Genomic DNA, 25,947 nt, shown 5'->3' with positions numbered 1-25,947 from the left:
ACGAGGCGAGGCGGTTGGTGCGGGCGCCACGTTCTCGCCCTCTCCCTTTTTTCCCGTGCGGGGGGTTGACGAAGGAGGGGAAAGGGGATTGATCTGACTTTTTTTTAGAGAAGAAAGAGGATTGTTCTGACGGGTATGCATGTACAGATCGAACGGCCCTAGGCAGACCGGCCGAAAGTTTCGGCCGGCGCGCCGGCGCCTATCACTGGCCTAACATTATTTGATTTGATTTTCCGCAAATAAAAACATTATTTGATTTGATTGAATAAAGTGTGCCACAAGTTCAAAAAAAAACTACAGAGCAGGAAATGCCCTCGTAACAAACAAAACAAAACTACAGAGCAGGAAAAGGTACCAGGCCTGCCAAAGACTCAGGGCACCACGAGCCCGTGACCCCTCGGCCCCAGTAGTCAGACCCAACGGGAAGGGTGCGCACCGCATAGGGAAGCGCGCGACCAGAAAACCCTCCCGACCATTACTCCTGGCTGCTGCTCGCGCGCCCCGACATCTCCCAAAACCCCACACCACTTCCTCCCCTGCCTCTCGGCCTCTGTCTCTCCGACTCGCGGGCCGGAGAGGCCGCAAAACCCTAGCTCCGCTCCGGCGCCGCGCCGTCGCGATGCAGCGGCTGCTGGCGAGCTCGGTCGTGGCCGCCGCGCCGCGGTGGCTCCCCGTTGCCGACTCGATCCTCCGGCGCCGCCGCCCGCGCCGTTCCCCGCTCCCCATCCTGTGAGCTTCCTCACTCCTTGCCGCGAATATTTTGTGGCATGTGGGGTTCTGTTGATTTTTTCTGTTGGTATGAATATTGGTGGAGCATGGGGCACCGGCATTGGTGTGGCACCCGCGGGGGATAGGTTTTATTATTATTTATTTTTAACTCCGTGGACATTTTAAACGCATGCCGTGTCTGGATAAACCTATTTGAAATCCGTCAAAACCAACTTCATCGACGTTTCTACCATATACTAGTGTTAACAAGATAATGCGGAAACAGCATCTGTGTCCAGGCCAGGACCATCGGCTCAGGACTTGCATTTAAAAATTGGATTACAAAATTGCTCATACATGAGTTGATTAAGCTCTATTCCGAAGTTCCTATATAGGTAGCCTATTCGTATTAAGAACTCAAGTTCAAATGCTGAAATTTTAATAGCCAACAGAAGATCATTGGCAGAGGATGCTGCCATGATTTTTCACTAAATGCACACAGATATGCAACTGGCAGTGTTTGCTGCATCGCGCCACAAGCTTAGTTATTGGGGATGAAACCAGTGAGCACCTAGTGTTGGCGAGCGAAGTAATGCTGAACATATATGTCCTGGAAAAACCAGTCATGTTAAGATAAAACAATTCTGTGATATCACTCAGCAATACAAGTAATGTCACCGATATGAGCTGGCTCAATTTCAGCTGAGCAAAACCTTGAAGGATACACGGAACGACGTGATCAAAGAATTTGTTGCATATAAATTATTGCACTATGTACATGCACTTATTTTCGCTGAAGATTGAAGTGCTTTGATGTGCCTTTTGATCAAAGTTGATAATAATCTGGCGTATTTAGAGTTTTAGATTGCTTTCTTAATCTTGATGACTGTCTCTACTCCAGGTTATTCAACAGGTCTTGGTCCAAACCAAAGAAGGTTTCACGGAGCATTTCGATGGTGTCTAGTAAGGTGAACAAACATGGGAATCTCTGCAACGAAGGCATGCTGTCTCATATTATCTGGTGGAAAGAGGTGCTTGCAAACATTTGGCTTCTCTGGTTCTGAGGTGTTCTTCACTTCCATGTGTCGACGCTGATGCCTCTATTTTGTCACTCTCGTTTTCTTATTTATTGTTTCCAGAGAATGGAGAGCTGCAGGAAGCCATCATCTGTCCAATTGACTCAGAGACTCGTGTATTCGAACATATTAGGGTTGGATCCAACTTTAAGGAATGGAAGGTGAATCAGATGCTTGACACATCCTGAACATAATTATGCAATGGTCATATCTCATATGGTCAAACAAATTGTTATTGTTTTTTTTTAAATACACCTTGTTTTAAGTGGTTAACATGATATTTATACTGCGTCCCAACTCCTGTGTGGATTGCTCCGTCCTTTTGGTTCTCTTATTTGTCTTACAGTTTGCATGTTTTTATCTTTACCTTGTTATCGTAGACATTTAACAGAAATCATGGTGGAATATTTGTCTCAAAAAGACAAACCTATCTAGCCTGCCCTGAGAAGTTTGCTGTGATTTTGTATCATCTGTAGCTAGTAGTTAGTACCTTCCTTGCAGGGATGGCTTTCTCTTGCTTATATCAATCTTTTCCCGGTGAAATCAGATCCGTTTTCATGCTATTTGCTTTGTCATGTTGATAAGTTTCCATGATCCTTTGCAGCTTAAAGGATGGAACCCTGAACATGGAGATGTTACAATTCAAATCGAAGTTTCCTCGCGAGGTCCTACTTTGCAGAGTATGCTACTACTCTATCCTAATAAATCCGTATGCTCGATCATCTATTGGGACAAAATGAGAAATATGGAACTATGTTGGGCCACCTTTCCTCATCGGCTACTTTTTGGGTGAATTGGTTTGTGCATGAAATCAGTATGATATCCTGGTTGAAAGGTCCTGCGGTGTATACGTGGCTGCTACTGTTAAGAAAAATAATTGCGACCATTACAAGTCCCTGTCTTAGTCCTGGACGCCTGGTTCATAGACGTGTGGGAAGATGTTGAAGTATATTGAGTATCATTTTTCAATAGCTTAAGATTTTTGGTGGTCTGTTTAGTTTATGAAACTCAATACCTCTAACTCTAATCCATATAGTTACGCATGAAGGGAAAACAAAGCAGTTATCAAAACCCTATGCTTATATCTTGAGATCTCTTTTTTTTTACATCCTTATGTCTTAAGATCTAGTTTTTTACATCCTTATATCTTGAGATCTCTATGACATTTACATGTGATGATGTGCTTTGTACATTTCTTATAAATCTTTGATATGTCACATGCCTGTAATGGATGCTTAGTTTGTAAGGAGTGATGCATAAAAGATAAAGATCCTAGTTGTTTCTCTAGTTTCATAATCCACACCGGACACTGATTTAACCGGGAATACGGGAATTGGTGCCTGTGCCAGCCTGGTTTTGTTCAAGAACTGTCACACATGTGTACCAACCTTAACTGGCCACAACATGGTCTAAATCTGGCTTCACACAAAATTGCGTGCTAGTTGGACGAACACTCTTGCTTGGGCGAAAAATGTTCCGCATGCTCTTGGATTCTGAACCTAGAATTTCTTCAAGTTATCATGCTGACCACTGCACATGTGTGACTTTCCTCCTTTGGAGGTAAAATATGCCTACATAACCTAGACTTATTTCCATTATACCACAAGCTCAACTGTTTTATTATATTTTGCTAAACCATCAGTTGGGTCTTTGAACTTGCGCTTTGAGTTTGAAAACCACCGAGTCACTGGGTCGATCACTGGTCTGGTTTAAGACTATGCAGGTTTCATTAAATGCCCCTATCTAGACTCCCACTTAGCCAACTGGATTCACTTTCACCATGTTATGAAAAATAATGCTCATATATTTTGTATTTTCTCTATTATATTCTGATTCTCCTCCCCAGACCAAGTTGGATACTCACCTAAGCCCGCCTCTTGTTCAGGTAGGAGATTTCTACGAAGCCATTGGATTTGATGCCTGCATTCTTGTAGAGCATGCAGGCTTAAATCCTTTTGGAGGCTTGCGTTCTGACAGTATTCCAAAAGCTGGATGTCCCATCATGGTATGCTGTTAAATAAAATTGTTTATGCTATTTACTTAGTACTATATGCTTAGATGACCATCACTACTGAGCTGCTTAGAGAATCATCAAATTCTTGCATCAGTATCACAGTATGTAAACAAAGTATCATGAAGGAATCAGAGAATATGAAACATTGTATTTCTACAGTTAGCAGATGTTACATTTTACTTAGATTTATGAAGAGACAGCACATAGGTATTAATCTATTTGACATTTACGGGTGCTACTTTTGCGTGCATGATTTAAGTTTTAGCCTAATAATCAGCATCCCGTAGGATATCTTATTTCGCCTTTTTTTCCCAGCTAAATATGATGAAAATAGACAACTTATTATCTAAATCCTTCACTGGCATCTCATCGTTCTCAAAATTTTCATGCTCCTCAATATGTCTCATATCTCATCTAAGCAAACATGCTGTATCTATAGTTACCCCTCAAGCTAAGAGATATGAAGAAATTTGAATTTGATGTGGTTAAATATTCAATTCATAGGTTAATGTTTTCTTGAGTACGCATGTCACATGAGCAAGTAGCTTTGCAAAATTTGCGAGTATAGTTCTTATTTAATTCAGATGTTAATGTTCTCTTGCAAATAGTATGGCATGAACAATTTCCTTTGCAGAATTTGCGGCAAACATTGGATGATTTGACTCGGTGTGGTTATTCTGTGGTATGGTTTCAACTCATTGCTTATTTGCTTGATACATTGTATTGATAGAATTAAGTTGTACTCCCTCCGTCCGAAAAAGCTTGTCCCTCAAATGGATGTATCTAGCACCAAGTTAGTGCTAGATACATCCATTTGAGGAACAAGCTTGGGACAAGTTTTTCCAGACGGAGGGAGTATGCTGTTATATAGAAATATGCATGTAACTCCGAGGTCTAAAACCAATGTTCAACATATTGGACAAGCCACAAGTTCAGTGAACCACAGGAAATGACATTTGGGAGCTGTATTGAGTAGTGGGTCTGGCTGAATCTCGTCGAACACTGGCATCAACCTTAAATGGTGTAAAAATTGAATGCCCATAATACAGATGAATGATGCTATTAGTTTTTACTGATCTTGCATCCCTGAACTGATCATCAGGCTGGACTGAAGTTTCTGGTCACATGAGCAACACGGGCCTTTTGTACTCCCTCTGATCTATATTACTTGTCGCTGACTTAGTACAACTTTACATGAATTGCTCACATGATACTGCATCAAGTAAGAATGTCTTTTCCTGCTCTTTCTATTTACCGCGGGGATTTGATCGACAATGTTGGTCAAGTGTGTGTAATGTAGCACTTACATTTTGCTCTTTTATGATCAAGACCATGCTTTGTGAACTATAGCAATAAGTTGAATATTTTCACCATTCAAATACCTATCACTTTAGGCATGCGTGATGCATTTAACTACTCAATTTCCTGGCGCTAACCTTTTAGTGACGTTACACATTATTGTTGTCTTCTATTTTTGCCCTGCAGTGCATAGTTGAGGAAATTCAAGGCCCAACTCAAGCCCGTGCTCGGAAAGGTCGATTTATTTCTGGGTAATTGCATAATGATGTAATCGATTTGAGAACTTCCGCTTATAACTTGGTTCCTCCGTCTGGGTTTATTGGGTCTCCTCATATTTTATGTCAAACTTTGACCCTCTATACGACTAACAAAATATGATTTATATGCTACAAACATTATATCATTGGGTTATTATCCGAAAGGGGATGCACACATATTTTTTTGGCATATAACTTGTATTTTGTCAGTTATTAAATTTATGGTCAAAATTTGACTCTAAATACAAGGAGGTCCAATAAACCTGGATGGAGGGAGTATTTAATAGTGAACTGTTGATGTTTGTGAACTTTACTATTTTAATATGTTGATGTATTATTCTGTGCATTTATTAACGGCTCAACTTCAAAAGTCTTGCATTGTATTCCGTGCATTTATTCATGGCTCATCATAATTACATTGTTCGTCGTAACTTCTTTGACATTTGATGTTGCAAACATGTATGTGCTGTTTTCTAATTTAGTGATGTAGTAGTGTTTATCTCCCTTGAGTCTGTTTCTTGTTGCATCACCCGTCGTTTTGTACAATATTGTTTCTACTTGAATAGGTTTCTTTTTGGGATTGTACTGCGGTTGGGATGGGGTCTAATAGCAGGAACTAGCATGTTACATTTGATGGCTTGCAATTACTTCAGTTGATTATTTTAACTTCTATCTTTTGTTACAGCCATGCACATCCTGGTAGTCCTTATGTATTTGGGCTTGCTGAAGTAGACCATGATCTTGAGTTTCCTGACCCAATGCCGGTAGTTGGTACGTTATACTTCCATAACTCTAGATAACTATATTGTCTTGCTTTTCTTTTCCGCTGTAAATAGACCGCCATTAAACTCGCGATATGTTTGTTTCCTAAAATTTCATGTGCAGCTCAGTGTGCTTTACGTTGAGAGTTAGATCTGCATGGAGTTTCATTGGTGAACGGTCAAGTAAATTAGCTGATATGAATTTTGAACATTGTCTTAGTTATTACCCTTAAATCTTGAAATGATACTCTTCCAGTTGTATTATATATAAGGTTTTACGTTTGTACTAGACGAGAGCTCGGGTAGCAGTTATGATGTAGAAACCTGCAACATTCAAGGTGCTATGTGCTGTGAGCTATTACTGCATTTGCCCAGAAATGTAAAGGACAGACCCAGTGCTAGAACCTCCCACACCAGGTGGGGTCTGGGGAAGGATTATCCGAGGCAAGCCTTACCCCCCTGCACAGTGCAATGCAGAGAGGCTGCGTCGAATCCAGGACCTCTTGTCACAAGTCCTTCATCTGCCCAGAAATATAAGGCACATAATTATGCATGCACTCAACATTTTAAAACTAGTACGTGTATATGGATTGAGCATGCGACAATTATTGTGTCGTCTTGCAATTTTTTCATGTTAATAATTGCATTTTACTATTCTTAACTTTTGCATTTCCTGGCTATTAATTAATGAATTCCATAAGACACTCTGCTCTAGTTCCAGCATGGAAGTATTGCACATTCTGATGTTCTTATTTATCAGGGATTTCACGCTCCGCGAAAGGCTATTGCTTGATTTCTGTGCTAGAAACCATGAAAACTTATTCAGCTGAGGAGGGCCTAACAGAGGAAGCCGTAGTCACTAAGCTGCGTATATGCCGTTATCATCATTTATACCTTCACAGTTCTCTGAGGAATAATTCTTCAGGTTTGTATTTATGAATTGCTTCTACCATAACTTTATGTGTTTGATCCTGGCATGACTTCTCGGGAACCTGGAAACCAGAAAGTTCTATCTTATGTTGTTATCATTATCATCTGTTTATTTTATAATGTATCACAGCTAAGATTTTGACACTAACACTTTTTTCTCGAACACGCACCAAAATAATTTTGTATTAGAAACCGAAACATCTAAACAAGCCTACAAAAGAAAGGCAAACAAAACAAACAAAAACTAGGCTAAGGTGAGCTAAACTTGGCTGCGTTCAGATTTTTTTCTTGAGAAAACACAAAGAGACTTGCGTTTCTTTCCATTGAAAATAGAGTTTATGTTACAATCCTCCTAGGAGGTACAGGGGTGGTGGTGAATGCAGGAAATTAATGTACATCCCAGGTCTGGGGCATGGTGTCTCGAAGGCCAGCAGCACCCGCCTTGGCCCAGAGCGGCCCCTCATCCTTGATCTTCGCAACAAGGTACCCGCCGTGGGTTGGGCTCCCTCGAAGACACATTCATTGCGGTGTTTCCAGATCATCCATGGGGTCAGCAAGGCCATGGAGGCTGTTAGCCATGCTAAGCTCACGTCATAGGCTAGTGTAGTTTTCTTCCTAAAATAAACATTGCATGGCTGCTGATGTGACACTTCCATGCAGCATGCACGTAGTAGATGGGGACGTGCTGTACGCACGAGCTCCCTCCTGTACTTTCTGTTATTGTTAACCCGGTCAGCGTGGCACGCTTGTGCATCTGGAGGTCGTGGGATGGTGCAGCCAATCCGGATCACAGCGAGCTGACCGGGGTGGTTAGTCGTTTCAGTTTTGTAACAGAAGAAGAGATAATCTCTCTCTCTCTCTCTCTCTCTGCCCCGAGGCCCTTGCGCATGGGCTGCGGGGTGCACTGTTTAGCAGCGTGCCACCATTCCATGATGGAAGATTCATTGTTTGGCGGCGCGCAAGGCATGCAAAGCCAGGCAATAATTTCATGCCAAACCTGTCGAGAGAATGGACAGCGGAGTAGCAGGTGGTTCATCTTCTCAGTGCTCTGGCAGCAAGGCAGGCATCAGGTGTGGTGTTACAGTCCTCGGCGTGCCAGGCGGTCGGTGGTCCAACATCTGTCCTGATCGGCGAGCCAGTGCAAAGGAGGCATGAGGTGTGGTGTTGCAGTCCTCGGCGTGCCAGGCGGTCGGTGGTCCAACATCTGTCCTGATTGGCGAGCCAGTGAAAGAAACGTACCCGAGGGGGCGCCCCGTTCTTCCAAACAAATTTCTAAGACTCACTATGGATTGAACCCTGGAAGGTGGCCTTGTAGCAGGACTTTGCAGAGTAGGATCCGCCCGTAGTCCATTTCCAGAGGAGTCGATCAGGCTCCGTGGTCAGGGTAATGCGCTCGACAGCGTGCCAGAGCCGTATATACTGGCCGATCCCGTGGACGCCCAGCGTGCCCTCGATGTCACGAGCCCAAGCGTTAGCCTGGAGCCCATCAGAAACAGTCCGCATCTTCCTCCTGCGTTTGGAGATGCAGCTGCGGCACGATCTTGCTGATGGAGCTGCCGTCGATCATTGGTCATCCCAGAAAAGGGCCATAGAGGTACAGGCGAAGAACAGGGCACGCTCATCCGTGGAGAACTGCAGGTCCAGGTTACTCCATGCCCTGTTTTGGTCGGTGTGGCTGAACCACAGCCATCGTAGGCGTAGCGCCAGCCCGGTGCGCTCCAGGTCGGGGATGCCGAGGTCTCCCAGTTCGATTGGATGGCAAGTCCGGCGCCAGTTGACATGGCAGTTGCCGCCATTGGCAGCCTCGCGCCCAGCCCACAAGACCCCTCGTTCAATCTTCTCTAGCTGCTTGATTGTTTTCTTGGGTGGTGCGAAGACCAGCAGCTGGTGCATTGGGATCGCGCAGAGGACAGATTTTAGATCGATTTTTACCATTCAGATACTCCCTCCGTTTTTATTTACTCTGCATATTAGGTTTGACTGAAGTCAAACTTTGTAAAGTTTGACCAAGATTATAGAAAAAAATATAAACATTTAACATACGAAATCTATATGATGTGAAAATACATTCAATAATGAATCTAATGGTATTGATTTGTTATTGTATATGTTAATATTTTTGTTTATAAGCTTTGTCAAAGTTTACAAAGCTTGACTTTGACCAAAGCTAATACGCGGACTAAATAAAAACGGAGGGAGTACATTGGTACTGCCAATGTCTTGGCAATTAACTATTTATGGAGAATGTTTAACAGTATCTCCATCTTCCTCCATTAGCTTGATCGTGGCTTGACCCTTCTGTTTGGGCATTTGCTCCTTTTCAACATTTATCAAAACATTGATGTTTGTTATAAATGTTGCAACCCAAGATGTCCCTACTCCCTACTGTGATTTTAACACAAGAAACTCTATGATAACATTAACAACAACATTGTTTGTGGAGGCATAGTTGTGTTATTAGGATGAGAGAATTGTGATGTTAATGTACCTTGAGTTTTCTAATCTACCTGTTCATGTAATATATTACATGTCATTTGCTCATGGTGTAGGGACATCACGCTGGGGAGAATTTGGCGAGGGAGGGCTCTTGTGGGGAGAGTGCAACGGAAAGTCTTTTGACTGGTTTGATGGCTCTCCTATTGACGAACTTTTATGCAAGGTCTATATCTTTTTGTTGATATGCATCGTTGGAAGAATGATCATCGTTCATTTTGTCTGCACAGTCCATATTTTGTTATCAATTGTTGTTATTGTGCCATAAGCTGTTCTATGTTCTTCTCAATAAGGTTTGGATATTGTTTCATAATTCTTACAACTAAAAGCTTTCTTTTGTCAAGGTAAGGGAAATATATGGCCTGGATGAGAAAACTACTTTTCGCAACGTCACTATCTCGTTGGAAGGGAGGCCTCAACCTTTATATCTTGGAACTGCTACTCAAATTGGTATGCAGAAGCGTATTCACTATTATTTTGATCTTTCTAAAGACCTTTCGAAAGTGTGGGAATCTTATTTCTGAAATCCATGTGCTAACATAGGAGTGATACCAACTGAGGGGATCCCCAGTTTACCAAAAATGCTACTCCCTCCAAATTGTGCCGGGCTTCCATCAATGTAAGTGTTGTTATTTGTTAGATTAACATCACAAAAATGCTTGTGGCACCCAGCTAAAATGATATGTTTTAGGCCTTGATCTTGTTATTTTGTATGTTTGTTGGGCCATCATTAGTTAATTAATTCTACTTATGCAACGATTTCTTCCCATGCTAGTCATCGTGGTAACTCAGCAAACAGTTGAGTGACCTTTGTGACCTTGTATTCCTATATTGGTTCTGAAATTTCAGTGGTATACAATTTGCCTAAAATATGGGTTATGTGACAAAAGAATGATATCATCAACTCATATGTAAAAACATGCTCAAGTAATATCACTTTTTGTGTCATACAGCCAACAACTTTATTGGGTTTAATAGTTGGTCAACCTTAAATCTTGCATGCATGGACGCCTTACATGAAGAAACATAAACAACAACAACAACAACAAAGCCTTTAGTCCCAAACAAGCTGGGGTAGGCTAGAGGTGAAACCCATAAGATCTCGTGACTGTTAGGAATATGCAACTTGTATTCCCATGAGGCCATAGGCCGATATATATATACATGTATAGGTGTGGAACATATGCAGGAAACCCCTTATACAACGGGATAAATACAAAGGGGTACATGACTTATATTATAACTCTAACACCCCCCCTCAAACTCATGGTGGATGAACAACACTGAGTTTGGAGAGATAAAAGCCATGTTGTGCTCTAGTCTGAGACTTCGTCAGGAAATCCGCCAACTGTAACTCGGAAGGCACATACTGAAGAGCAATAACCTTATCCTGCACAGCAGCGCGCACATAGAACGCATCAACACCAATATGCTTGGTGAGCTCATGCTTCACAGGATCGCGTGCAATGCTGATAGCACCTGTACTGTCAAATAAAAGTAGAGTTGGTGTAGTGACAGAAACACCAAAATCCTGAAGTAACCACTGTAACCAAGTCACCTCTGCCGTCAAAAGAGCCATTGCTCGCAACTCAGCCTCGGCACTCGAACGGGAAACTGCAAGCTGTTTCTTCGTCTTCCAGGCAATGAGAGAACCACCAAGAAAAACACAGTAAGCAGAAAGTGAACGGCGATCGGAAGGATCACTAGCCCACGTAGCATCCGAATAGGCCTGGAGCTGTAAAGAACTGGAGCGAGGAAAGAATAGACGGTGAGAGATCGTGCCTCGAAGATATTGAAGAACACGAAGGAGATGACTATAGTGAACCGAGGTGGGGGCAGAGACAAACTGACTCAGAATATGAACCGGATAAGAGATGTCCGGACGAGTGACAGCTAGATAGACAAGACTGCCAACAAGATGACGATAACGTGTCGGATCAGGGAGAGGATCACCATCAGTAGCACGGAGGTGAACATTGAGCTCCATAGGAGTCTCAACAACGCGCTCGTCAGTAAGAGCAGCACGAGCAAGAAGATCCTGGATATACTTTTCCTGGGAGATAAAAAAGCCATCAGAGGTAGAAGAGACTTCAATCCCAAGAAAGTAGCGAAGAGGTCCAAGATCAGACATTAGAAACTGCTCACTAAGACGGGCCTTTACAAAGGCAATATACTCGGGGTCATCCCCCGTGATGATCATGTCATCAACATAAAGAAGAAGAAGAGTCCGTCCACGAGGAGAAAGGTGAATAAACAATGCTGGATCATGAGCACTGGCTAAAAAACCAGCAGCAGTGATCACAGAGGCAAAGCGCTCAAACCAGGCGCGGGGGGCTTGCTTAAGGCCATAGAGAGCGACGAAGACGACATACCATGCCATCAGGAACAGAATACCCAGGTGGTGGCTGCATGTACACCTCCTCACGCAGCTCACCATTAAGAAAGGCATTCTTAACATCAAGCTGAGAGATAGACCAGTGGCGTGCAGAGGCAACGGCAAGAAGTGTACGAACAGTGGTCATATGAGCCACAGGAGCAAAAGTCTCGTCATAATCACGACCATGCTCCTGCTGAAAACCACGAGCCACAAGACGAGCTTTGTGACGCTCAAGAGAACCATCGGAGCGAGTCTTAACCTTGTAGACCCACTTACAAGTGATCGGACGGACTCCGGGAGGAAGAGAAACAAGATCCCAGGTACCAGTGCGTTCAAGAGCAGCAATCTCCTCTGCCATCGCAAACTGCCATTCAGGATGAACAACAGCCTGACGGTAAGAAGTCGGCTCAAGAACAGCAGCACCAGCGGTGGGAAATCCAAAGCGATCAACAGGCGGACGAGGACGAGAACGCAAGCCATAAGTAGGCTGAGAGGAAGATGACGACCCATCCACAGAGGCATCAACTGGTCGTGGACGACGAGTGTAATGCTGAGGAAAAGATGGAATAATAGAAGGAGGAATCGGCAAGGTAGAATCAGGAGGTGGCGACGAAGAAGTCACCGGAGATGAAGGTGTAGAATCCGGTGACAGGCTGGGAGAGGAAACCGGGGAGGAAGTCACCGGAGATGAAGGTGGAGAACCCGGTGACATGCGAGGCGAGGAGACCGGGGATGATGGTGGCTGCAAATTAACTAGATGTGGAGAAGGAGAGGAAGTGGAACGAAGAGGTACAGTCTCGGCGGGAGTGATAGGTGAGTCAGGAAAAGTGAGGAAAGAGATATCCTGTACTGAAAAAGTCGAGGAAGATGGGCGTGGGTAGAAGGGACGAGACTCTTCAAAAGTCACATCTCGAGAGATACGCATCCGACGACCAATAGGATCCCAACAACGATAGCCCTTATGCTCATCACTGTAGCCTAAGAAGACACACTCAACAGACTGAGCGGTCAGTTTGGTGCGTTCGCGAGGGGCAAGAACATAGCAAACACAACCAAACGAGCGAAGCATCGAATAATCGGGAGAACGATCAAAAAGTCGCTCGAAAGGAACACCACCCTGTAGAGCAGCGGAAGGCTGTATATTGATAAGATAGGTGGATGTGGAGACGGCCTCAGCCCAAAAATGAGGCGGGAGAGAGGCAGCAATCATCAATGCACGAGCCGTCTCAAGAAGATGTCGATGCTTTCGCTCAGCCACACCATTCCGAGCATGAGCACCAGGACAAGAGAATTGAGAGAGAGTCCCGTGCTCAGCAAGAACACCACGCAACATCTTAGAGATATACTCGCCAGCGGAGTCAGCACGAAAAACACGAATGGGTGAAGAGAACTGAGTATGAACCATGGCAGCAAAACGCTTATAAATAGACAACACCTCAGAATGAGAAGTCATGAAATAAAGCCATGTGTAACGAGAGAAATCATCTATGAAAATAATATAGTATTTATGACCACCTTTCGAAGCAAAAGGGGCCGGACCCCATACATCAGAATGGACTAAATCGAAAGGACGCTTAGACACTGACTCACTATGTGAATATGGTAACTGAATCTGCTTGCCAAGATGACAACCCTGACACTCTAAAGAGACATCTCCTGAGACAGACCCCAGAAGGCCTCGACGAACTAAAGAAGACAACCGAGAACCACACAGATGACCAAGTCGATGATGCCACTGCTAGAAGGAACCAGTGACGGAGGCGACAGAAGCGGAAGAACTGGCGATGGTGGTGGCAGCAGAAGGAACATGAAGCCAGTCCAACTCCCAAAGACCTTGAGACAGACCCCAGAAGGCCTCGACGAACTAAAGAAGACAACCGAGAACCACACAGATGACCAAGTCGATGATGCCACTGCTAGAAGGAACCAGTGACGGAGGCGACAAAAGCGGAAGAACTGGCGATGGTGGTGGCAGCAGAAGGAACATGAAGCCAGTCCAACTCCCAAAGACCTTGAGAATCACGGCGGCGAGGGCCAGCCCCAACCAGAGTGTGCGTGTGACGGTCCTGGACAGAACAAGAGTCAACGTCAAGGATGACGCGACAACCAGAATCTGTAAGTTGACCAGCAGAAAACAAATTCATGGTAAGTCGAGGAACATGAGCAACATCAGGAACAGAATAAGGAGTAGTAAGATTGCCTCTACTAGCAACAGAAAGTGGAGTACCATCAGCAGTGAAGACATGAATAGGAGAATCCAGTGATCGAAGAGAGGACAAAGTGGAAGAATGAGAAGACATATGAAAAGAAGCTCCAGAGTCCAGAACCCAGGGGGATGTACCTGACTGTGTAGAGGGTGATTGCTCAGTGCGGGAAGCATCAGTCACAGAACCGGCAGTACCCGTCGAGGAAGAACCTGAAGCCGCGAGCAGACGCTTAAGTCTCAGAATATCCTGCTCAGTTAAAGCAATGGCTGAAGCTGTCGAGGTAGATGACGAAGTCCCGGAAGATGATGATCGAGCCTTGCGCAGGTGTTTCTTCTTCGTGTAGCACTGAGACTCAAGATGACCATCATTGTTGCAATAGGCGCAATGTGGACGGGGGCGACCTGAGCCTCTAGAAGGAGTGGGCAAGAGCGGCGGAGCACTCGAGCGAGAAGGGGTCGGTGGAGCAAGTGGCGTAGGAGCACGAGTAGCGAGCACAGAGGGAACCTCCAGCAAACCAGCACCACGTAAGCGAGTCTCCTCAGCACGAGTCTCAGAAAGCGCCTCCATGAGAGAAATACGGCCACGAGCAAACAACTGAGCACGCCGGGGCTCAAACTCCTTACGGAGCCGAGACAAGAACTCATAGACGCGATGAAACTCCAAATTGGCCTGGACAGCCTGGCAACAGGGGCAGGTACGACACCCAGCACTACGAAGAGAATCAAGCTGGCGCCAGATAGCAGAACTCTGTGCATAGAAGTCATCAACAGTAGAGTCACCCTGCTGAAGAGCATGCTCCTGACGAATCACAGAGAGGTATAAGGCATCACCAGAGGGCTGATAGCGCTCACGAAGACGGGTCCACATCTCAAAGACAGTAGAAAGACCCAGAAATTCAGAAGCAAACTGAGGCAGAACACTAGCAGTGAGAACAGCTGCAGCACGAGCATCATCATCAAGCCACTGGGTGTAAACAGACAGAGCACCATGATACGTCTGAAGAGCCTCCTCATAAGCCAAAACCCTCTCATCATAAGCACGATCAGCAGCCTCATCAGCAACCTTAGCCGCATCCTTGGCGGCCTGATTAGCATCCGTAGGAAGAACCGATGGAGATGGCGGAGTAGGGGCCACCGGAGGAACTGGACGTGGCGGACAGCAGACCTCGCCTGAAAGAACACCCCAAAGACGGATGCCACGCATGTGAATGCGCATGAAGCCAGTAAACTCGGTGTAGTTAGTACCATCAAAGATCACCGGATAGCGAGGGACAACAACATAGCTCGATGCAGCAGACATTTTTTTTTTGTTTTTTTGTTTTTTTTTTGTTTTTTTTTGCAGTAGAACGAAGCAAAGCTTCAGCCGAGCGACACCAGCCTGGAGGAAAACAGCGCCAGCACAGAACGGGAGGAGCGGGTGCGGCCGAGGGAGGGGGCGAGGGCGGCCTGGGAGGCGACCGGATCCGAAGTTACAGATCGGGCCCGATCCGACGCGGACGGCGGCGGCGGCGGGTCCCTTGCCGACGGCGCGGAGTTGAATCCCTCGGACGGCGCGGCGCGGAGTCGAATCCCGGACGGCGCGGTGCGGATCCTGGCGGTGTGGACGGGGACGGTGGGGGTGACGCCAGGCGGCGGGGGCGACCTTCCGGAGCGTGCTTGGCGCCGGGGAGGGAGCGGGCCGCCGATTCCGCCGTAAGGGAGGGAGGCGTCCCGGCGTGGAGGTCGCGCCGGAGCGGGCTAGGGTTCCGCCGGACGAAGATGGGGGAATCGGTGGGGATTGGGATTGCGGCGGCGGAGGAACGGGATCTTAGCACGAGTTGCGCGTGCGGGGAAAAAAAAACCTAAAGCTCTAATACCATGTTAGGAATATGCAACTTGTATTCCCATGAGGCCATAGGCCGATATATATATACATGTACAGGTGTGGAACATATGCAGGAAACCCCTTATACAACGGGATAAATACAAAGGGGTACATGACTTATATTATAACTCTAACAGTGACCAACTCATGGCTCTGGCGCATGGATAGCAAGCTTCCACGCACCCCTGTCCATAGCTAGTTCTTTGGTGATACTCCAATCCTTCAGGTCTCTCTTAACGGACTCCTCCCATGTCAAATTCGGTCTACCCTGACCTCTCTTGACATTCTCCGCACGCTTTAGCCGTCCGCTATGCACATGAAGAAACATAGGGAGTACTATTTTCAAACGGAGTTAATAATTCGTTTTGTAATCCTAATTCCTACCACCAATATTACTTGTGAAAATTTTAAGCAGTGAGCTATTGAGTATGATAAGAGGCGTCATTTAGGAATTGCTGTATATCTTCCTTTGCAACTGCACTTACTCAAATTAAAAATGTATCACTTTTCGTAGGGATTGCTAAAACTGTATCACTATGCTATGCATTATGTTGTAGTACATGGGACTACATTTATACGAGATACCATCTTTGGGGCATGACCTTTGTAATCCATTCTTTGTGTTTGCTTTGCTTTGTGAGGTTGACTTCTTATTATTATGATATGTAGGTATATAAGAGATCTTCTTCTTAATCCTCCATCTTTTGATGTTGCCTCTGCAATTCAAGGTAAAAATCTGTTCAGAGTTGCAGCCATGATCCTTTCATGATGGATTCAGTTCTTGCGCTACTTTACAGTTAAAACTTGAAACTTTGAGTTCACTGTGGAAGATAATATTTATTTGACGGAGCTTGCTTCAGCACTTCTCTTAAAGAAAACTTGGTGAACCTTGATGCAAAAATTGTTATACATAAGTAGGTTGATATGGCTAATGATGATCGATCATGAGTTATATAGAGTTGATGAGCCGCTTTAAAATATTACAATGGTACTGTAAAATGAAACTAATTTACTTTGACATATATTAAACCTATAAGAATACTTTTGTCCTTTCACATTTTGTCGATCCATGAGCATACATCGAATGTTTCCCCTTCAAGAAATCTTATCGAACTCCGTGAATTAGCCTTCAGGAGGTAACATGGGATGCTGGTGTTCGCATTTGGCTTGCACCCCGGCAACGGTGCTACGACATTGCTGCGCAGCCATGAGAGCCAACTGAAAATAGTTAAACATATGTCTCTGGTCTTGTTGTGGTTGCTGGCCAACATTCAACCATGGAAGAAAAAAACTAGGTGGCTGTATCGATGTGGCAGACCACGACAAGAACATTGATCTGTTTCTCAAAGTTTGGGTTTACATGCCCGATTTCATAGTTGAGGGTTGCTTTGGTTGCAGTTCTAAAAGTTGGCATCAGTATGCAATGCATGTTTTTTTTGTGTGTGGCAATTTTGTATTTTCCACTTGTCCCAGTTTATCTCTTAAAGGTTTATGATTTGTGATATTTACTACATGTGCTAGAATTTTTTACCAAACTCTGTAAATCTTACTCTTGCAGAGGCTTGCAGGCTTATGTGCAGCATAACTTGTTCGATTCCAGAATTTACTTGCATACCATCCGCGAAGGTTCCTTCTTAACATTTGAGAGTAAATATGGCAACAATTGAACCATCGGTTATCTAAAGTTATTTCTTTTTTATGCATGTTCATGCCAGACAAGTAAATTTGACGTTTCATAAATCGGACGTCAGCAGTTATATACTACAGCATAACTCTCAGTATATTGGTCTCATTTCTCATCTGACTTGATACTTATATACAATAGTCGATTGGCCAGATGTGTGTGTTAAGTACATGATTTAAGTTTTCATTGTTACTGTTAGTTTGAACAATTGGGTGTGGATTCTTTTAGCTCCTTTGAACTGTAATGAATGCATAATTTATCAATTTATATGAGAAATGGAACAAAATTCAAAATAGATAATGGAAGATATTCTACGTTTATTCTTTATAGCCAGATGCTTAAAAGTACAATTCAAGAATATTGACTCAAACAAAACTATCCACACCTTATCACTGTTATTAACAGACTACTCTGGCTCTTCAAGTGATAACTGGATTTCTAGGAGCTCTGCAAAATGGCCTTGGACCTGGTGTTTCCATTCATTATTGTTATTGCACCTTTTGTTTTTTCCTTTTGATAATCTTTTTAGTTGGTATTCATCGATTTAGATGTTATCTCATTATTCTAATCCATGACTTGCTTTGCAGCAGTTTTTCACTTTATCATGTTGTACTTCAGCTCATTTGTTTGCCTTATATTTATCTAGCAAATTTGATTTTGCAGCTTGTGAAATTACTTGAGTCAAAAGAGGTTAATCACATCGAGTTTTGTAGAATAAAAAATGTCCTTGACGAGATTATGTTAATGAATGGAAACACCGAGCTTTCAGCTATCCAGAACAAATTGCTCGAACCTGCTTCGGTGGTTACCGGGTTGAAAGTTGATGCTGATATACTAGTAAGTCTTGTTTGATATTCATGAGCCACAGATGTGCAATATTCATGCATATTAATATTTCTAGTCAATCATATTTCCCTCTACATATCATCGATCTGGAATCTCTTTTTATTTTGTTGCAGATTAAAGAATGTAGATTTATTTCCAAACGTATAGGTGAAGTGATATCTTTAGCTGGCGAAAGTGATCAGGCAATAACTTCATCGGAATATATTCCCAAGGAGTTCTTTAATGATATGGAGTCATCTTGGAAGGGGCGTGTGAAAAGGGTCCATGCCGAAGAAGAGTTCGCCAATGTTGATGTCGCTGCTCAGGCATTATCAACAGCGGTATGTTTCAAGCAATGCATTTATTTCTATAAATTGGGCGTTATGCAAAAACAAAAGAGAATTAAAAAAACTATTACCATTGTGGGCGTCTACATTTATTAAACTTATCCGCATGGAAATATTGTAGTTAGTTCATTTATGAGAAACATCAGCGCTATGATACATCTAGGTCACTGAGATTTATACAAACATCAACTATGGTCTTGAACATTTCTTTTCATCTCATCTTTGACTTGGTTTATACAAACACATATCAATCTTCTCAGGTCACTGAAGATTTTCTGCCAATTATTGTAAGAGTAAAAGCCGTGATGTCCTCGCATGGAAGTTCTAAAGGGGAAATCTCTTACGCAAAAGAACATGGGGCTGTTTGGTTTAAAGGGAGGCGACTCGCACCAACTGTGTGGGCCAACACACCTGGTGAAGAACAGATAAAACAACTAAAGCCTGCGATTGATTCAAAAGGTAGAAGAGTTGGGGAAGAATGGTTTACAACAACCAAAGTTGAGAATGCTTTAGCCAGGTACTGGCCGAATGGATGACAGCCACTTTCTGACTTTGTAGTGCCGCTTAATAAATGTTTCACTGCTCTGGCAGCCCCCTTGACCGCTTTCATAAACATTGTACAATTAGCTTACTATCAGAAGTTTCTGCATTACTGCAAAATGAAACCTCGCTGTGGTCACATATGTTAATGAAACATGTACATGACTATATTCTGAAAAGGTTGCATATGCCAATTAATCTACTGTTACATTGAACTGTACTGCTTTATTTGAACTCCTTAAGATAAGATAGTTTTAATCCTTTCTGAAAAATGGTCATTTTGGAATCTGTGCTAATCAAATATATTTTAGGTTTTACCACCACATCGAAAACTATACCAACATTTGCAACATTACATTGATATTACTAAATTTTTCATGAAATATATCATTAATGTTTATTTAGTTTTATTTGAAACAATATATCTTCATCAAAATAGATTCTCAGCGTATTTAGTACCTTCTAGAACAGGCAATTATAGCAGCACACTCCAGTCCCCGTAACATTTACTGAAACTATGCTAATATTGCTTTTCTCAGGTATCATGAAGCTTGTGATAATGCAAAAGGTAAAGTTCTAGAGCTATTGAGAGGTCTTTCAAGCGAATTACAGGACAAGACCAATATCCTTGTCTTCTGCTCAACGTTGCTCATCATAACAAAAGCACTTTTTGGTCATGTTAGGTGATTACTTTTGGCCTTCCTTCTAGAAGTATCATTTGAGTATTGAACTATTGTGTGCATTTTCTCTTTGCATAAGCCTATAACATGCATTTTGATATAGTTCATCCATTCTTGCTATTCTGTCTGTTGGACTGGTTAGTCTGTATAAAACAACTGTTTGACATTAAACGGGTCAGTTATTTTGCATGAATTCCTGGCATTGTCTTCTGTGACTGGTAGTAGCCAAAATCCAGTTTCGTAGTTAACTTGTTATGCCAGTGCCACTGACATGAAACCTGGATATTGGGTGTGCTTCTCTGTATGTTATGCAGTTTATATATCTGCTGGAAACTATCGACAGCTATGGACACTAGAATTAAATGGCCTAATATTCCACACCTTTGCACTCTTTACAAAGTCATTTTATTAGGCGTAATGTCATATTTATGCTCATATATTTCTGTCTTGGCGATCCACCTATGCACATTGATCTGATGCCATGCATTTTCTGGGATCTTGATCAGTGAGGGTCTAAGAAGGGGCTGGGTGCTTCCTGCCATATATCCCTTATCTAAGGTACCTATTTTTATCACGTCTCTCTATTTTGAGTCTAGATAATGATTTCAAACAAAAGTAGGTGGATTAGGACTCTATGCCATTTTTCTTGCTTAGATTTAATTAACCTATATGTGTTGCTTCAGTTTGTTGGCCTGGTTGTGTTGCACGATGTTTTCTTCATTCCATGGAATGATTATGATTTAAGTAGTCATATTTCATTTTTCATGGATGCCTATGCTAAGCCCAGTTGGAATACTCTTTTGACATGCACGTGGATCACTGTTGTTCACTGGCCAGTCATGGCTACCTGAGACAGTTCAGAATGACTCTGATTAGTCCAGTTAGCATATATGACATAAATATAGCATATAAAATTGGAAAACAGATGAATGATGGCCCACAACCCCATTGAAGCCCAGGGCCGTTATTAGACGACGGGACAAATGTACCTTTTATCTATGGGACATCTGCATATAGGAGTCCATATCCATTCAAAGAAAGTTTAAAACAAGTATTTACCAGCGAATGTGCAGTTTCAATATAAGAAAAGTGTATGCATGATGAGAGCATCAAACATTTGCACTAGTTTGAGTTTAGAAGCCCTGACTGAGGTGGTCCAGTGTCCAGCGAGTTTCCCTTCTGTGTGTGATTTGAGGTATAAAATAATCCATCCACATGATTTGCAGTTTTGCAGTCAACCAATCAGCACCGGCATCAAAATCTTGAAACGGTTAGATGTGGAGTACCTGATCTGCTCTCATAATAACGCAGTCCCTTATTACTAGCTTCTTAAGCGAGGAATTATCCTATTGTTCTTTGCTACAATTAACATGGATACAGAAGACTAGGTAGAACCAGGGCATCATGCACCAGAAATTCAAATAGTGCACACCGGGACCAAACCTTTAGCTCGTGGGTCTTGTTGATTCAGTGCAAAAACATATTCTTGAGCTGGATTTTTTGCCAATTTGAATTTGTGCTGTGGTCTTGCAGTATTGTTAAATGTCAGGTATACAATGATAGACTTAATCTTGATTTGATTTTTATCAAGAAGGGTTTAACATAGTTTTGTTGGACCAAGACTATCCTTTGCGTATATCCGTCTGTAAATATCCCATTTCAAAAACAATCGGGACCTTTTGGAGATTGGATGCCAATCGGGGTTATAACGGGTCCGGTATCAGCAACACCAGCCAATCGTGTTGGTACGGTGGGTTCCCCATACCCACTATTCGGAAAAAAAGCTTGCCATAGCAGATCTGTACCAAGCAACACAGCTGCCAGATGAAATGTTCCTTTCTGATGAACTGAAGTGTTCCGATCTCTTCTCTACCACCAACATCTTTACTAATTCTTACAATGTTGTAAACTTGCTTGAGTGTGGATTGTTTATGCAGGATTATAGTACGGAAGAAAACTCAAGCGAAATGGATTTATTAAGACTCTTTCCTTACTGGCTTGATACTAATCAAGGGAATGCAATACTGAATGATGTCAACATGCGTTCTTTGTTTATTTTGACTGGTCCAAATGGTGGAGGTAAATCCAGTATGCTGCGATCAGTCTGCGCGGCTGCATTGCTTGGAGTATGTGGCCTGATGGTGCCAGCTGCTTCAGCTGTCATCCCACACTTTGATTCTATAATGCTGCATATGAAGGCCTATGACAGTCCAGCTGATGGGAAAAGTTCGTTTCAGGTGCCAATTTTGTAGCTTTGCTTATTTGTTTCTGTAAAATCTGTGTCCTGTATTCCCAAGAACACAGGTGCTACACTATCTTTATAATGTTCAGTTTTTCCGGATCATGGAGTCAAGCCTGATAAAAGTCGAGATGCTAGAAACTATATGCATGAATGTACAATATCTTGAAGAACAAAACAACTGTGCTGCATGTTCAAATCGCATGTAATGATAAATTGTCTGAACGGTCAAATCCCCACCAAGTTGGTGTTCTGCAGTTAGCTAAGCATGGTAATAAGTTCATGTTACATATGTTATGCTGAAGTTGGTCTAACTTGGTTTTGACATTTTCTTGCTCTAGTATGAATTTAGTTTACTAGTGTACTAGCACTTTGTCATTGGTTCTCTGTGCATGTGATACTATTGTTCATTTCTTAATTATATTTTCCTGTGGCATTATTTATACATAGAATAATCTTATTAACGTCCATGGAAAAATACTTTGTTTTGATAATATGTTCTTTTCAGATCGAAATGTCAGAGATACGATCTTTAGTTAGTCGAGCTACTGGTAGGAGTCTTGTTCTCATCGATGAAATTTGTAGAGGCACAGAAACTGCAAAAGGAACTTGTATAGCTGGTAGCATCATTGAAAGGCTGGATGACGTTGGCTGCCTGGGCATCGTATCAACCCATTTACATGGCATTTTTGACCTTCCTCTTTCACTCAACAATACTGATTTCAAGGCTATGGGAACAGAAGTGGTCAATGGGTGCATTCAGCCAACATGGAGACTTATGGATGGCATCTGCAGAGAAAGCCTTGCTTTTCAAACAGCCAGGAAGGAAGGTATGCCTGACTTGATAATTAAAAGAGCAGAGGAGCTATATTTGACCATGAGCAGAAGCAACAAACAGACATCATCAACAGCCCACCATGGGCCTTCCGTTGGCTACTCCAATGTAAATGGCTTGGTTGATATGCCCGATGGTCTGGGAAATTTCTTCGAACCTCCGTCAGGTGCTACTGGACTGGTGCGAAAGGATGTCGAGAGCATTGTTACTGCAATATGCAAAGATAAACTGTTGGATCTCTACAACAAGAGAAGCATCTCAGAACTGGTTGAGGTGGTCTGCGTTACTGTAGGTCCTAGGGAGCAACCGCCACCTTCAACTGTTGGGAGGTCCAGCATCTATATCATCATCAGACGTGACAACAAGCTCTATGTTGGACAGGTATTTCTGCACATTCATGTATTCTTTTGTTTCTTTGTCTAAGGGCATGAAATATTGACTCCATCCCTGCCTGCAGACGGATGATCTTGTGGGCCGTCTTGGTGCTCATAGATCCCAGGAAGGTATGCAGGATGCCACAATATTATACATCATTGTTCCTGGCAAGAGTGTTGCCTGCCAACTGGAGACTCTTCTCATAAATCAGCTACCCTCGAAAGGTTTTAAGCTCACCAACAAGGCAGATGGCAAGCATCGGAACTTTGGTATGTCTGTAACCTCTGGAGAAGCCATGGCTGCACACTGAACTGACCCACTGAACATCCAGTTTTAACTCGTAGAGGCCAAAGGGGAGTGGAGCTTCATCTTTGATTTCCTTATCTGTTTTTTTGGCTTATAGGAGGCAGGAGCTAACTGATACCATGTTTTCCACCCCAATTTTGTCTGATTGGTAATATGGCCTAGCTATGTTCGTAGTAGGGGCAATTCTTCTATCATGTGTAAGGAATTACCAACGTAAATATTTTTGCAATCCTGTAAATGCTTATCTTTGTGCAACGGTGCAATTTGAGGCCCTACTGGCCCAAATAGTAGTTCCCTTTACTGGCTACAGGTTCCAAACATCAGGTTGGGTGAAAATAGCACTAGTAATCACCAGTGTTGTAAGCAATACCCCAAATATAACCCCAGAAAAGGCTACGTGTAGAATATAGTAATGCAGAGTGATGCAAATTCAAACTAAGATATCATTTTTGTAAGGATCATGTTTTCACATTACAACATAGTTCTACATTTTCTGAACAGAAATCACCCAGTTAGGAGAATTTTAAGATTTAATGAAATACCTATAATATTTTCAATATATGTAATGTGGGATTGCTTGTGTAAGCATGGGGAAGTTGTTGTACACGTAAAATTTTAAACAATGAACAGCTATTCAAGGTAAACAATATTTTGGTGGTAACCCGAACGCCTAGAGGGGCCGCAAGCCAGGAATGGGTCGACTCATTCCAGGTACATGCCCTAAGTAGTGGATCAAGCAGCAAGCCATGACACACGAACACAACACGCACACGGCACAAGCATGCACGCACGCAGCGGCTCAAGCCAACGCACGGCCGCTGGCACAGTCCGAAGCGGCAGTACGCACGCAAGCACGCTAGTAGAGGCACACACACCCGCCGAGCTCGTCGGCGGTTGTAGCCGGTCGGCCGTGGCATCAAGCGAGCGAGGTGGCTGCCACGGAAGCCCACCTCGGGCGGAGGCCCTTGTCCACCTGTAGCGGGCCAGGACGTGGCGACTAGATCCTCGTCGGCTCGTCGCCACCTGCACCGTCGGCCACCACCTTCGGTGGCGAGTGGCGACGAGGGAGAGGGAGGGCCGGCAGCGAGCAAGGGTTTCGCCGCCGAGTCGCACCCGCGAGACGCGATGCCGAGACCCAATTACTAGTATGGAGTAGGTAGTTATGTCAGTAGACGACATAGAGGAGAGTTGCAGGCCGAAGGAGCTAGTACCACGAATATAACGAAGGATCCTCTTGATTATGGCACGTTGACACTGATGAAGCTATGTATATAGGGTAGGGTCACGGACCTGTCCTAACTGCCTTACCCAAGGACACCTCTAGAATAAATCACCTTTCAATCGACTTGGAGGTGTTCCATTCGATAGACTCGAAGACATTCGACCAAGAAGCAATTACTCGATCAAGATCCAACCATTCGACGGCCAGGAGACCTAAAGTCACTCCGTACGCTAACAGTCGATTATTAAGTAGCTTTTATGGTCATCATAGCACTTTATTACTAGTGTTATCAGTAACGCCCTACCTTAATGTACATTGAACCCTTCGTAACGTGGGCTGGCCGGGGTCCTGGCGCACTCTATATAAGCCACCCCCTCCTCCGAGACAAGGGTTCGCACCTCTGTAACTCATACTCACATAATCCAGTCGACCGCCTCCGGGCTCTGAGACGTAGGGTTTTTACTTCTTCCGAGAAGGGCCTGAACTCGTAAACCTTGCGTCCTTACAACTTCTCCATAGCTAAGATCTCGCCTCTCCATACTTACCCCCCTACATTATTGTCAGACTTAGAACCACGACAGTTGGCGCCCACCGTGGGGCAGGTGTTTTAGCGTTTTGTTGGAGGAGTTGCGATCTTTTCCGACCCGAATCATCATGGTTTTCGACGGAGTTCTGGTGGAGGCCGCGAGATCCGTCTCGGCGCGCTCATGTTCATCGCCGACGACTCCGCCTGGCTTCAGGAGGCTCCGCTCGACGTGGACGCGCTCCCTGTCCACGGGCAACGCACTTTAGCGCGTGCGTCCGCGGCGTTCTCCTGCGGCAACCGTCGACCCCCTGCCGGTCGGCTCCTATGTTGTCCTCCCTCCCCGCTTCCCACCGGTGCAAGCGCTCCGGTCGGTCGAGGCTTCG

General features: G+C 43.8%; 2 protein-coding genes across 3 annotated transcripts; one reads left to right on the top strand and one right to left on the bottom strand.

The window, feature by feature from the left end:
- Positions 1-438: 438 nt before the first annotated feature.
- Positions 439-24,123, top strand: MSH1 (MUTL protein homolog 1). 2 transcript variants are annotated; one of them, XM_048702294.2, is made up of 22 exons: positions 439-729; positions 1,610-1,739; positions 1,848-1,945; positions 2,389-2,464; positions 3,670-3,789; positions 4,433-4,480; positions 5,284-5,348; positions 6,040-6,125; positions 6,876-7,040; positions 9,595-9,704; positions 9,883-9,988; positions 10,082-10,157; positions 16,655-16,713; positions 17,544-17,611; positions 18,333-18,506; positions 18,629-18,835; positions 19,102-19,358; positions 19,921-20,064; positions 20,568-20,619; positions 21,999-22,298; positions 22,809-23,516; positions 23,593-24,123. In XM_048702294.2, exons 1-22 carry the CDS (start codon positions 620-622, stop codon positions 23,818-23,820), a joined length of 3,387 nt encoding a protein of 1,128 aa, XP_048558251.1. In that variant the 5' UTR covers positions 439-619; the 3' UTR covers positions 23,821-24,123. The 2 variants fall into 2 exon arrangements, with proteins under 2 accessions (XP_048558251.1, XP_048558252.1); XM_048702295.2 differs by lacking the exons at positions 439-729; positions 1,610-1,739; positions 1,848-1,945; ... (1 more) ...; positions 3,670-3,789; positions 4,433-4,480 and adding an exon at positions 4,901-5,020.
- Positions 13,832-15,877, bottom strand: LOC147986092 (uncharacterized). The gene has a single exon (XM_087545670.1). The coding sequence runs from the start codon at positions 15,419-15,421 to the stop codon at positions 13,832-13,834; it is 1,590 nt and encodes a 529-aa protein (XP_087401796.1). The 5' UTR covers positions 15,422-15,877.
- Positions 24,124-25,947: the final 1,824 nt, after the last annotated feature.

Source organism: Triticum urartu, chromosome 2A (assembly GCF_056163025.1).
Source record: "Triticum urartu cultivar PI428250 chromosome 2A, HENAU_Tu73, whole genome shotgun sequence".
Lineage (NCBI taxonomy): Eukaryota > Viridiplantae > Streptophyta > Magnoliopsida > Poales > Poaceae > Triticum > Triticum urartu.
Note: the sequence above shows the minus strand (reverse complement) of the source record. Positions and strands in the feature narration are given on the sequence as shown.